General features: G+C 42.0%; 1 protein-coding gene across 1 annotated transcript; it reads left to right on the forward strand.

Annotated features, from left to right (window-relative positions):
- Nucleotides 1-3,153: 3,153 nt before the first annotated feature.
- Nucleotides 3,154-14,261, forward strand: LOC124028901 (asparagine--tRNA ligase, cytoplasmic-like; the record flags this gene model as incomplete). The annotated part of the gene is made up of 13 exons (XM_046340813.1): nt 3,154-3,314; nt 4,569-4,651; nt 4,779-4,844; nt 4,983-5,075; nt 5,300-5,389; nt 5,517-5,595; nt 9,695-9,765; nt 9,932-10,018; nt 10,269-10,490; nt 12,664-12,863; nt 13,230-13,365; nt 13,663-13,776; nt 14,163-14,261. Coding segments are annotated over exons 1-13 (1,374 nt in total), but the record flags the coding sequence as incomplete, so codon positions are not given.
- Between the last annotated feature and the right edge of the window lie 326 nt (nt 14,262-14,587).

The following is a 14,587-nucleotide window of genomic DNA, read 5'->3' on the forward strand; positions in this document are numbered from 1 at the left end:
TCTGTGGGGATGTTCAATGTTCCGGATATTTTTTTATAACCCAACCCTGATCTGTTCTTCTCCACAACTTTGTCTCTGAACTGTTTTGAGAGCTCTTTGGTCTTCATGGTGCCACTTGCTTGGCAGACTCTTGGGCCTTTCAGAACAGGTGTGTGTATATATACTGAGATCATGTGACATATCATGTGAGACTTAGATTGCACACAGGTTGACTTTATTTAACTCATTATGTGACTTCTGAAGGTAATTGGTTGCACCAGATCTTATTTAGGGGCTTCATAGCAAAGGGGAGGGGCTTCATAGTGAAGGGGGTGAATAAATCTGCACACACCATTTTTCTGTTTTTAATTAATTTATTTTTACATTTTGAAACAAGTTATTTTTTTCCATTTCACTTCACCAATTTGGCCTCTTTTGTCCATGTCCATTACATTAAATCCAAATAAAAATATATTTAAATTACAGGTTGTAATGCAATAAAATAGCAAAAACGCCAAAGGGGGATGAATACTTTTGCAAGGCACACAATTTTTTAATTTTGAAACAAGTTATTTTTTTTCATTTATAATTTATATGCATTCACCATTTATTATCATAATTTTTTTAAACAATTTTTTTTTCATTTCACTTCAACAATTTGGACTATTTTGTTCCATTACATGAAATCCAAATAGAAAATATGTACAAATTATTGGTTGTAATGCAACAAAATAGGAAAAATGCCAAGGGGGATGAATACTTGTGCAAGGCACTGTATATACGGTCTCACAATTGACAGTGCATGTCAGAGCAAAAACCAAGCTATGAGGTCGAAAGAATTGTCGTAGAGCTCGGAGACAGGATTGTGCCGAGGTACAGACCTGGGAGAGGGTACCAAAAAATGTCTGCAGCATTGATGAAACACCCCAAATACAGGTGTGCCAAGCTTGCAGCGTCATACCCAAGAAGACTTGAGGCTGTAATCACTGCCAAAGGTGCTTCAACAAAGCACTGAGTAAAGGGTCTGAATGTGGTATTTTTTTTGGTACACATTTTCTAAAATATCTAAACCTGTTTCTGCTTTGTCATTTTGGGGTATAGTGTGTACATCTTATGAGTGGGTGGGAATTTTTTAAATCAATTTTATAATAAGGCTGTAAGGTAACAAAATGTGGAAAAAGTCAAGGGGTCTGAATTCTTTCTGAATGCACTGTACATACAGAGGGTACAAAACATTAGGAACACCTTCCTAATATTGTGTTGCACCTCCCCTTTTGCCCTCAGAACAGCCTCAATGGATCGGGACATGGACTCTACAATGTGTCAGAAGTGTTCCACAGGGATGCTGGCCCATGTTGACTCCAATACTTCCACAGGGATTCTGGCCCATGTAGACTCCAATACTTCCACAGGGATGCTGGCCCATGTTGACTCCAATACTTCCACAGGGATTCTGGCCCATGTTGACTCCAATACTTCCACAGGGATTCTGGCCCATGTTGACTCCAATACTTCCACAGGGATTCTGGCCCATGTTGACTCCAATACTTCCACAGGGATTCTGGCCCATGTTGACTCCAATACTTCCACAGGGATTCTGGCCCATGTTGACTCCAATGCTTCCACAGGGATTCTGGCCCATGTTGACTCCAATACTTCCACAGGGATTCTGGCCCATGTTGACTCAATACTTCCACAGGGATTCTGGCCCATGTTGACTCCAATGCTTCCACAGGGATTCTGGCCCGTGTTGACTCCAATGCTTCCACAGGGATTCTGGCCCATGTTGACTCCAATACTTCCACAGGGATTCTGGCCCATGTTGACTCCAATGCTTCCACAGGGATTCTGGCCCATGTTGACTCCAATACTTCCACAGGGATTCTGGCCCATGTTGACTCCAATACTTCCACAGGGATTCTGGCCCATGTTGACTCCAATGCTTCCACAGGGATTCTGGCCCGTGTTGACTCCAATGCTTCCACAGGGATTCTGGCCCATGTTGACTCCAATACTTCCACAGGGATTCTGGCCCGTGTTGACTCCAATGCTTCCACAGGGATGCTGGTCCATGTTGACTCCAATACTTCCACAGGGATTCTGGCCCATGTTGACTCCAATACTTCCACAGGGATTCTGGCCCATGTTGACTCCAATGCTTCCACAGGGATTCTGGCCCATGTTGACTCCAATACTTCCACAGGGATTCTGGCCCATGTTGACTCCAATACTTCCACAGGGATTCTGGCCCATGTTGACTCCAATGCTTCCACAGGGATTCTGGCCCATGTTGACTCCAATGCTTCCACAGGGATTCTGGCCCATGTTGACTCCAATACTTCCACAGGGATTCTGGCCCATGTTGACTCCAATACTTCCACAGGGATTCTGGCCCATGTTGACTCCAATGCTTCCACAGGGATTCTGGCCCATGTTGACTCCAATGCTTCCACAGGGATTCTGGCCCATGTTGACTCCAATACTTCCACAGGGATTCTGGCCCATGTTGACTCCAATACTTCCTACAGTTGTGTCAAGTTGCCTGGATGTCCTTTGGGTGGTGGACCGTTCTTGATACACACGGGAAACTTTTGTGCGTGAAAAAAAAACCCAACAGCGTTGCAGTTCTTGATACAAACCGGTGCGCCTGGTACCTACTACCATACCCAGTTCAAAGACACAAAAATATTTTGACTTGCCCATTCTCCCTCTGAATTGCAAACATACAAAACATTTATTCAGATTTACCCATCAGTAGCTCCGAGAACAACCCTTACAAAAAAATATTGCAGGCTGAGTGTTGTGTAACTGCAATTACTGCTTCTAAAATACAACAGTCGACAGCAATTTTGGAACTGCAATCTTTTTTTTTCCTACGGGAAGTATACCAAATAACATTTTTAATTTAATGTATGGACATTAATGGGTTCAAATGGATTTTACAACAATATATGCATGATGTAATGGATTGAATTAAATATGCATGAATCATATATAGCCTCATCATCTCTTAGCTCCATATACATCTGTCCAACATCTCTATGGTTCAACACACCAGATATGGTCCTTTCATCATGTCAGGGCGTGACTACAATGACGGTCAGGAACTGTGAACCAATCCGCGTTCAATTTACTGCACACTGTAACCAATCAACGATCCCGACCTTTTCGGAAGTTGCATGCGCAGATAATCATACGAGCGCTCACAAACCAACGGGAGAAGCGAAGGCCGGTTTATTTCAGTATTATTATTACCTAGCTAGTCATTCATAAAAATATACAGATTTTATATAATTTCTACATGGATATGGCGGAGAAGGTAACGAAAACTGCAGGTAAACTCATCGGGTAACGTTATGTAGCTAGCTACTATACAATGCTGAAATCATGTATCAGGTGTTTCATCAGACCGGTGTGGCTAGTTAGCTTGCATACTTGTTTAAATTATTTTATTTAACCTTTATTTAACGAGGTTAAGTCGGTTAAGAACCAATTCTTATTTTACAATGACGGCCTAACCCCCGGACAAACCCTCCTCTATCCCGGACGACGCTGGGCCAAGTGTGCGCCGCCCTATGCGACTCCCAATCATGGCCGGTTGTGATACAGCCCGGGAATCGAATCAGGGTCTGTAGTGACGCCTCTAGCACTGAGATGCAGAGCCTTAGACCGCTGCGCCACCGGGAACCCACCGGTAGCACAACCCGTGTCTTGACTGTCTAGCTAGCTAAAACAAGCTAGTTAAACACCGTACGCGTTTGTTTGAGTGCCCTTTTCACTTCTGTTATACCTGTCTGTACCTAGCTGAGGTCCTCAACTCCACAATATGTAAATACAGTCCATTCGGAAGCTATTCAGACGCCTTGACTTTTCCCACATGTTGTTACGTTACAGCCTTATTCTAAAGTTGATTAAAATATATCCCCCCTTATCAATATATACACAATATCGCATAATAACAAAGCGAAAACAGGGTTTTAGAAGTTTAAGTACATCTCTGGAGAGACCAGAATATAGCTGTGCAGGGCTGCTCCCCATCCAACAGAACATGAGAGGATCTGCAGGGAAGAATGGGAGGAACTCCCCAAATACAGGTGTGTCAAGCTTGTAGCTGCATACCCAATGAGACTTGAGGCTGTAATCGCTACCAAAAGGTGCTTCAACAAAGTACTGAGTAAAGGGTCTGAATACTTATGTAAATCTGATATTTCAGTTTTTAAAATATTTTAATAAATGTGCAAACATTTCTAAAAAAAAACAGTTTTTTTTCCCTTGTCAATATGGGTTACTGTGATGTCATTATGGGGTACTGTGATGTCATTATGGGGTACTGTGATGTCATTATGGGGTACTGTGATGTCATTATGGGGTATTGTGAATAGGGCTGTAACGTAACAAAATGTGGAAAAGGTCCAGGGGTCTGAATACTTTGCCAATGCACTTTGAGTGGGTGAAACAGGCTGCGTAGTGGGATGTCAAATATGGGATTTAGCGTCGTGACTGATAATTGATCATGTCAAGTGCTAGGTTTAGAGGAAATGACAGGCATGCATGATCAAGTATTACAGTGCTTTCACTTTTTTTTCCAGATGGACTGTATGTGTCTGACAAAGAGGGAAATGACCAGGATGGCGACGGAACAGAACAGAAGCCCTTCAAGACCGCATTGAGGGTAAGAGGAATCAGCGTTGTCTCTTTTGCCTTGAATTATTTACACCATTCAACAGAATTGATATGTCTACGATCCCTTGAATAAAATCACAGTTAAGTGCCGTAACAACAGCTATGTGATTTCACAGGCGTTGACATTTGCTGGAAAAGAACCATTCCCAACCATCTATGTGGACTCTCAGAAGGAAGGAGAGGTACACCGTTACAACAAGCAATCCCCCCCCCCCCAAAATAATAATAATAATAATCATAAACAAAACACAAACCCAGCAAAATGTGAAAATGTTTTCCTTTGATTTCCCTTACTGATTTGGTTTCTCCTATTCATCCAGCGTTGGGCAGTGATCTCCAAGACACAGAGGAAAAATGTGAAGAAGTTATTTGCTCGAGAGCAGATGAAGAGCGACTCCAAAGACAAAAAGGAGGTACGTTGGGAGGCGGAAATAGGGAAGTGTGGCACCCTATAATGCGCTACTTCTGGTCAAAAGTAGTGCACTAGGTAGGGAATAGGGTGCACTATGTAAGGAATAGGATGCACCATTATAATTATACACACTATTGTCTTCAGCCATAAACTGTATACTCACAGGTAAGCAGTAGTGTATGTAAGTGGCAATTCATGTAATTTATTTTCAACTTTGATTTGAAGGCAGAGGATTCTGAGAGACGAGAGAAGAATCTGGACGGAGCTAAGAAAGTCACCATTGAGAATGACTCCAGCCTTCCAGAGCCCAAAACGGTCAGATCCACTATATTCTCTTTAGTCAGCATCCTGTCAGAAACTCCTCATCTTTGGAAATAAAGAGTATAATGTTTGTCTTCCGTTATGTTTAAATATTGAAATTGAATCAACACTTTCCCAAAAGGTTAAAATCTATCAGCTGGAGCCTCTCCGGGGGCAGAGGGTGAAGGTGTTTGGTTGGGTGCACCGAATGAGAAAACAAGGTGAGGATTGTAGAACGACAAAGTCCACTATGAAGGAAGATAGTGGTAGTTTTAGCACTAGCTTAGCGCAAAGACTGGAAGTCTCTGGGTACAGCTAGCTACCCACCAAAAAATGTGTTCCGTGACCCAGAAAACAGAACTGAAACATTTCTGCGACACTGTGTACATAATGTTATGAACATGAATACTGTGTGATTTTATAACTTGTAAAAGTTAGATTAAAGATTATGATATTTAGCATCGAAATCACAGCGCATCTTGGGTAATCTCCATAGCAACCTTGCTTACTTTTGTTACACACTGGTCAAAACCAGTTGTTAGTTCGGTGTTCGTCTCAAGCAACACATGTTACCTTCACTGGGGAGTTTTAACAGTTTATTTTTTACATTTTAATTAATTAAGTAACATTTGTTTTACATTCTTTAAGAGTTTTATACAGTGGTTTTCTCAGTTAATATAACACATTCTGGCAGCTGCATTTCAGTGGAGGCTCCTCAGAGGAGGAAGGGGAGGACTTATCATTTTGTTAAAAAAAAACACATTACATTACATTACATTTAAGTCATTTAGCAGACGCTCTTATCCAGAGCGACTTACAAATGACTATACTAAAAATGATCCTTTTTATACTAAATATTTTCACACCACCAAATATTGGATTAAAACACACTGTTTTTCAATTTAATTTCACAGTAGTCTCATCAGCACTTTGTAGGGTAGCACCATGGTGTAGCCGGAGGACAGCTAGCTTCCTCTGTGTACATTGACTTCAATACAAAACCTAGGAGGTTCATGGTTCTCACTTCCTTCCATAGACTTACACAGTAACTATGACAACTTCCGGGGGACCACCTCCAACCTATCGGAGCTCTTGCAGCATTAACTGACATGTTGTCCACCCAATCAAAGGATCAGAGAATGAATGTAGTACTGAAAGCATAAGCTACAGCTAGCACTGCAGTGCATAAAATGTGGTGAGTAGTTATTTTTTTCCCTACCCCTTTTTATTGAGTAATATCCAATTTGTAGTTAGTCTGGTTCCAACTCGGAAGAGGCGAAGGTTGAGAGCCATGGGTTCTCCGAAAACACGACCCTGCCAAGCCGCACTGCTTCTTGACACACTGCTTGCTTAACCCGGAAGCCAACCGCACCAATGTGTTGGAGGAAACACCATACAACTGGTGTCTGAAGTCAACGTGCAGGCGCCCGGCCCGCCACAAGGAGTCGCTAGAGCGCAATGGGACAAGAATATCCCGGCCGGCCAAACCCTGGGCCAATTGTTCGCTGCCTCATGGGTCTCCCGGTTGCGGCCGGCTGCAACACAGCCCGGGATCGAACCCAGGTCTGTAGTGATGCCTCTAGCACTGCGATGCAGTGTCTTAGACCGCTGGGCCACTCGGGAGGTCACGTGGAATTTGACTCGTGGCGGTAATACGGTCACAGCAACAGCTCTAACGTTGACACGATCAGTCCAATCAAAGCCACCGTAGATCTAATGTGAATTTACATAATTTTATCTGTGTCCAATGACCTTTGAGCCTTCTTGGATGGGCACTTCTAATGTAACTATGGCAGCACCCAAGGGGCGTGATTTTTTTTTTTTTTTAGCTCTCCCCATAGATTTTGCGGTGACGTAGTGTCCCCTTGAGTGACAGAACACTGAGCCAATCACGGCTCAACTAGAGAACATTACAACCTCCTACGCTCCGTATGTTTCCCTGGCTTCCCCACCACCACAGAAAGCACTGAGTTAGGATGAAACACCTGCATTTTTAAGCTCAAGAAATGAACCTTGTTTGTATGCGGCTTTTTTTTAACTGAAATATAAAAATGTTTTACATTGTTTGCAAACTGATATGTGACACGTATTCATGTCGAAATAACATGCAAATGTTACATTTTTTATATATATATTTTTAGCTAAACACAGAGATGCAAACCAGTTACCTTTTGGTGAAATTCGCCGTTTTGAATCCAAAATAGTTAAAGTACTTGATTTGTTTTTTGGGGGGGGGGGTTCTAATATCCGCGTTTGGGTCACTAATGACCGTAAGCGAACCAGTGATACATGTTTGAAGCAATTGTGTCTGCAGCCTGTGCTCAGCCAGTCATTCACCTAACAGAATGCAGCACGCGACCGAAGAGACAACCAACTTGCTAGTTACAGCATCAGCGCGCGACTGAAGAGACAACCAACTTGCTAGTTACAGCATCAGCGCGCGACTGAAGAGACAACCAACTTGCTAGTTACAGCATCAGCGCGCGACTGAAGAGACAACCAACTTGCTAGTTACAGCATCAGCGCGCGACTGAAGAGACAACCAACTTGCTAGTTACAGCATCAGCGCGCGACTGAAGAGACAACCAACTTGCTAGTTACAGCATCAGCACGCGACTGAAGAGACAACCAACTTGCTAGTTACAGCATCAGCGCGCGACTGAAGAGACAACCAACTTGCTAGTTACAGCATCAGCGCGCGTTCTGGAAGTCAGCGGAGAGTGGAAAGGCAGTTTTGATTTTGTGATGAAGCATACTTCATGAGCTGTAACCGAAAAACTGGCATTTGGAAAGTTTGAGTTGAGGGAGTAAGCGTGGTGGAACAAGAATTGTTAGCAATGTTATCTTGCTACAGTAGCTGGATCTAGTTATATAGAGCCTATAGGAGCCTATATGCCACATGCTGTAATGGAGCCTAAATGCTACATGCTGTAATGGAGCCTAAATGCTACATGCTGTAATGGAGCCTAAATGCTACATGCTGTAATGGAGCCTAAATGCTACATGCTGTAATGGAGCCTAAATGCTACATGCTGTAATGGAGCCTAAATGCTACATGCTGTAATGGAGCCTAAATGCTACATGCTGTAATGGAGCCTAAATGCTACATGCTGTAATGGAGCCTAAATGCTACATGCTGTAATGGAGCCTAAATGCTACATGCTGTAATGGAGCCTAAATGCTACATGCTGTAATGGAGCCTAAATGCTACATGCTGTAATGGAGCCTAAATGCTACATGCTGTAATGGAGCCTAAATGCTACATGCTGTAATGGAGCCTAAATGCTACATGCTGTAATGGAGCCTAAATGCTACATGCTGTAATGGAGCCTAAATGCTACATGCTGTAATGGAGCCTAAATGCTACATGCTGTAATGGAGCCTAAATGCTACATGCTGTAATGGAGCCTAAATGCTACATGCTGTAATGGAGCCTAAATGCTACATGCTGTAATGGAGCCTAAATGCTACATGCTGTAATGGAGCCTAAATGCTACATGCTGTAATGGAGCCTAAATGCTACATGCTGTAATGGAGCCTAAATGCTACATGCTGTAATGGAGCCTAAATGCTACATGCTGTAATGGAGCCTAAATGCTACATGCTGTAATGGAGCCTAAATGCTACATGCTGTAATGGAGCCTAAATGCTACATGCTGTAATGGAGCCTAAATCAAGTCTAGGCCTATTATTTTGCTCGATCTTGTGGCGGCAACTCTAAAACGAAGCAGAGTGAGGGTAGGAACCTGGGTCAAAAAAAGCATGGGCTTGGGCTCTGTTTCAAAATATCACCTTTAAATGGTTGGGAAAAATATTATTGGTATTTTTCTTATATTGTGACTATAAAATGTGTGTTGACCGTGATCTGGGTAGCCTACTTACTGTAAGTGTGTCTCGTTGGTTGTTCTGTTCAACTCATACCTGTCGTTTTATCATATTTTAATTAACGTGCCACTTTTCATATTCATAACATTCTGTATGTAATGATTCAACTTTGAAGTTTTGTTTCCTGGGTCACGGATAGCCTTTTCTGAAGCCTTTTTTTGGTGGCTGACCCTGACGTCTAACCAACACAATCTAGGGTTCCTATTTCCTTTGTATGATGCACTACAGACCATTTTATATTTTAGGCCATTTTATTTTTTATTTAGTTATTTTTGTAATCTCTTTTTAGGGGGTATCAGCTTAAATAGTGCAGATTGTAGCTTCCATCAATCTAATTGTTTGCATCACTTCCAATTCCCCATATATATATTTTTTTGAGTTCTTTGCATGAATGACTGAGAGAGGCTCATAGCGTGTTTGCTATTCTCTTGCTAGGAAAGAACCTGCTGTTCATCGTGCTGAGAGATGGAACTGGTTTCTTGCAGTGTGTTCTCAACGATAAATTGGTATTACATTTTTTAAATTGCTCTCTTTTTGTTCTCTTTTAAAACACTTGTTACCAAAACTCTTTTAAAACTTAAAAGAATTACGCAAAATTAATGATATAATGTTTTTTCTATGGTCCCACTTTTTAATTTGTAATATCCTTTTGGCCCCTTGTCACCGTTATAGTGTCAGTGCTACAATGCCTTGGTGCTGTCCACTGAAAGCACAGTGGCTCTGTATGGGACAGTGCAAGAAGTACCTAAAGGAAAACAGGTAAACATTCCTCAAATTTAATATCCATTATTGTTTCAAGTTTAGCATACACATATATATGGTCAAGTTTCCCAGACCCAGATTAAGCCTAATCTTTGACATGTTCAATGAAAAGTCTCCAATCGTTTTTTGTTGTTGTTGTCCATGACTAGGCTTAAACTGTGTCCCGGGTCCCAATTAGTATTACATTTGAATGAATTATAATAACGGTATTATGACTGGCCTGTCTTCTCTTCTCCTCCTCCACAAGGCCCCTGGAGGTCATGAGCTGACCTGTGACTTCTGGGAGCTGATGGGTCTGGCGCCGCCTGGAGGAGCTGACAACCTGCTGAATGAGGAGTCTGATGTGGACGTTCAGCTCAACAACAGACACATGATGATCCGCGGGGAGAACGTGTCCAAGATCCTCCGGGTCCGTTCCACTGTCACACAGTGCTTCAGGGATCACTTCTTCAACCGCGGATACCATGAGGTACAGTCAAAACTAGTACCCATCCACACAGACACAACAGGATGGATATTCTATTTAACATGTGGGTACAATCTTTCCATGTTTCTGATCTCTTTTTTATAGTATAAATATATACTGTAATGTCCATCACCTGCTGTCGTAGGGTTCCTATTGCTATTGTTGATGTTAAAGATTTATGCCTGAATTGTGAATAATTCTATGTTGTCATCCTTGTGCATGTTTACACATCTTTGTGACTTATTTAAAACGTCTTAAGGATCTCTACAGATCGGTGTCCCACCCTCGGGTTGAGCTAACGTGCGCTAATGTGATTAGCATGACGTTGTAAGTAACAAGAACATTTCCCAGGATGTAGACATATCTGATATGGGCAAAAAGCTTGAAATCTTGTTACATTTGGGACTGCACTGTCCAATTTACAGTAGCTATTACAGTGAAAACATACCATGATATTGTTTGAGAAGATTATCACAATTATCTACTTGAACATGTATAAATTGACCAATTAGGCAGACTTGATACAACATGTTGAACAGAAATACAATGGTTCATTGGATCAGTCTAAAACTTTGAACATACTGCTGCCATCTAGTGGCCAAAACCTAAATTGAGCCTTGTGTCCTAAGTCAGATAATGGCCTTTCTCTTGCATTTGAAAGATGATGGTACAAAAAATTACAAAAAAGAAAAAACATGTATATGTTTTTTCTTTATATTGTCTTTTACCAGATCCAATGTGTTATATTCTCCTACATTAATTTCACATTCCCACAAACTTCAAAGTGTTTCCTTTCAAATGGTACCAAGAATATGCATATCCTTGCTTCAGGTCCTGAGCTACAGGAAGTTACATTTGGGAATGTCATTTTAGGCGGGGAAAAAAAAAGGTTCCGATCCTTAAGAGGTTTTTATATCTATATATATTTATATATTGAGAGGTTTAAATCCTTTTGCTCTTTGGGGAGGATGGGTCATCCACAAATGTACACTACCGTTCAACAGTTTGGAGTCACTTATACATTTCCTTGTTTTTGAAAGAAAAGCATGTTTTTTTTTGTCCATTTAAAATGGCATCAAATTGATCATAAATACAGTGTAGACATTGTTACTGTTGTAAATGACTGTAGCTGGAAACAGCAGAGTTTTTATGGAATATCTACATAGACGTACAGAGGCCCATTATCAGCAACCATCACTCCTGTGTTCCAATGGCACGTTGTCTTAGCTAGTCCAAGTTTATCATTTTAAAAGGCTAACTGATCATTAGAAAAGCCTTTTGCAATTATGTTAGCACAACTGAAAACTGTTGTGCTGATTAAAGAAGCAATAAAACTGGCCGCCTTTAGACTAGTTGAGTATCTGGAGCATCAGCATTTCTGGGTTTGATTACAGGCTCAAAATGTCCAGAAACTCATCAGTCTATTCTTGTTCTGAGAAATGTAGGCTATTCCATGAGAGAAATTGCCAAGAAACTGAAGATCTCGTACAACGCTGTGTACCACTCCCTTCACAGAACAGCGCAAACCGGCTCTAACCAGAATAGAAAGAGGAGTGGGAGGCCCCGGTGCACAACTGAGCAAGAGGACAAGTACATTAGAGTGTCTAGTTTGAGAAACAGATGCCTCAAATGCTCAACTGGCAGCTTCATTAAATAGTACCCACAAAACACCAGTCTCAACGTCAACAGTGAAGAGGAGACTCTGGGATGCTGGCCTTCTAGGCAGAGTTCCTCTGTCCAGTCTCAACGTCAACAGTGAAGAGGAGACTCCAGGATGCTGGCCTTCTAGGCAGAGTTCCTCTGTCCAGTCACAACGTCAACAGTGAAGAGGCGACTCCAGGATGCTGGCCTTCCAGAAGAAAGGTCTTTGTTTCTGGCCAATGGAACACAGGAGTGATGGTTGCTGATAATGAGCCTGTGTAGATATTTCATTTGAAAAAATCATCAGTTTCCAGCTACAATAGTCATTTACAACATTAATAATGTCTACACTGCATTTCAGATCATTTTGATGTTATTTTAATGGACCAAAAAATGTGCTTTTCTTAAAAAAATATATTAAAAAAGACATTTCTAGGTGACCCCAAACTTTTTTAAATGGTAGTGTGTATGTATAGAATGATCTCTTTGTAAAGCCATTTTAAAGCTATGTTTGTTTGTGTTTGTTTTCCCACAGATCACCCCACCCACCCTGGTGCAGACCCAGGTGGAGGGAGGTTCCACCCTGTTCAACCTGAACTACTTTGGGGAGGAGGCGTTCCTGACCCAGTCCTCTCAGCTCTACCTGGAGACTTGTATCCCTGCTCTGGGAGACACCTTCTGTATCGCTCAGTCCTACCGCGCAGAGCAGTCCCGCACCCGCAGGCACCTGTCCGAGTGAGTGGATGGGAGGAATTCATTAAGGCACCCAATGTGCACTATAGCATGGAGGGAAAACCTGAACTTGTACAATAAGAAACATTCACTTTTTTTTTGTTTTTCGATTTTCGATGCAAAGCATTTAAAAAAAATGCTTTGCACAATATTATTTTATATATGATATATATTATTACAACATAATATATAATAATAATAATATATTATTATATAATAATATCATAATATATATTTTATCCACAGTATTTTTTTCCTTTTAGGTATTCTGATGATAAATACCTTTTAGTCTACAGTATATTCTCAGGAAATCCTCGAGTTCTGTTTGTTTACCATAGTACGACCCTATGTTCCTCCCTCCCTCTGTAGGTACACTCACATAGAGGCAGAGTGCCCCTTCATGACCTATGAGGACCTACTGAGCAGGCTGGAGGATCTGGTGTGTGATGTGGTGGACAGAGTCCTGAAGTCGCCTGCTGCTTCTCTACTCTACCAAGTCAACCCTGTACGTCTGATGTTTTATAAGGAGCTCCTCTCCTCTCCTCTCCTCTCCTCTCCTCTCCTCTCCTCTCCTCTCCTCTCCTCTCCTCTCCTCTCCCTCTCCTCCCCTCCGTGGTCTTGATCACTGAGATAGATGTATTCTTAAAGATTTAATCTCATAAAAATGTTTTTTTTTCTATTTGAGATTCAAACTTCCTTTTTGACCTCATTCAAAACGCCTCCCTCAAATCCTTAGTGCGGTGGTGAAAATCTGAACCCGATTTTTATGTGGTCTGTCCTTTACCTCTGTTGTCGACCCCAGGACTTCAAGCCCCCCAAGAGGCCCTTCAAGAGGATGAACTACTCTGAGGCCATCATCTGGTTGAAGGAGCATGACATCAAAAAGGATGATGGGACCTACTATGAGTTCGGAGAGGTACATTTTGACTATGAATAAATGACATTTGACAAATGGTTTAAGGTCGGCATGAACCACAGTCAATTATAATCACTCTATCTAATCACTATCTCACTCCAGAATTAATCTTTGGCGAGCATGAACCCGTGGTTGTGTTTTTTTTTAGGACATTTAGTGCTGGTTTCCTGGGCACAGATTGTGTCTAGTCCTGGATTACTGCTACTTTTAATATGGTTCTTTGTCTAGCACTAGATTTAATCTGTGTTGAGGAAACTGGCACAGATACGCAAAATGGCCGCTAACTGTTTACCCACTCATCAATGTATTGTTCAGTGGACCCTCTCTTCGTCCAGCTCCTGTTATTATTGTGACGTTATAAAACCACTCTCCCTCCTTGGTTTCAGGACATCCCAGAGGCCCCAGAGAGGCTGATGACTGATGCCATCGGTGAGACCATCCTGCTGTGCCGCTTCCCGGCTGCCGACCGACGCCTCACCGAGTCGGTGAGTCCCAGAGCTTACCTCACCCAAACCATGACCCAGACCTGAGATCAGCATCTTCATTCTACATGCAGCGCTGTCACCCAAACCATGACCCAGACCTGGAAAACAAACAGCATCTTCATCTACCTTACAGTACCGGTCACCCAAAGTCCCAGACCTGGAAAACAAACAGCATCTTCATCACCCAAACCATGACCCAGACCTGGAAAACAAACAGCATCTTCATCTACCTTACATCAGAGCTTACCTCACCCAAACCATGACCCAGACCTGGAAAACAAACAGCATCTTCATCTACCTTACATCAGAGCTTACCTCACCCAAAC

This window comes from Oncorhynchus gorbuscha, unplaced genomic scaffold (assembly GCF_021184085.1).
Source record: "Oncorhynchus gorbuscha isolate QuinsamMale2020 ecotype Even-year unplaced genomic scaffold, OgorEven_v1.0 Un_scaffold_4993, whole genome shotgun sequence".
Lineage (NCBI taxonomy): Eukaryota > Metazoa > Chordata > Actinopteri > Salmoniformes > Salmonidae > Oncorhynchus > Oncorhynchus gorbuscha.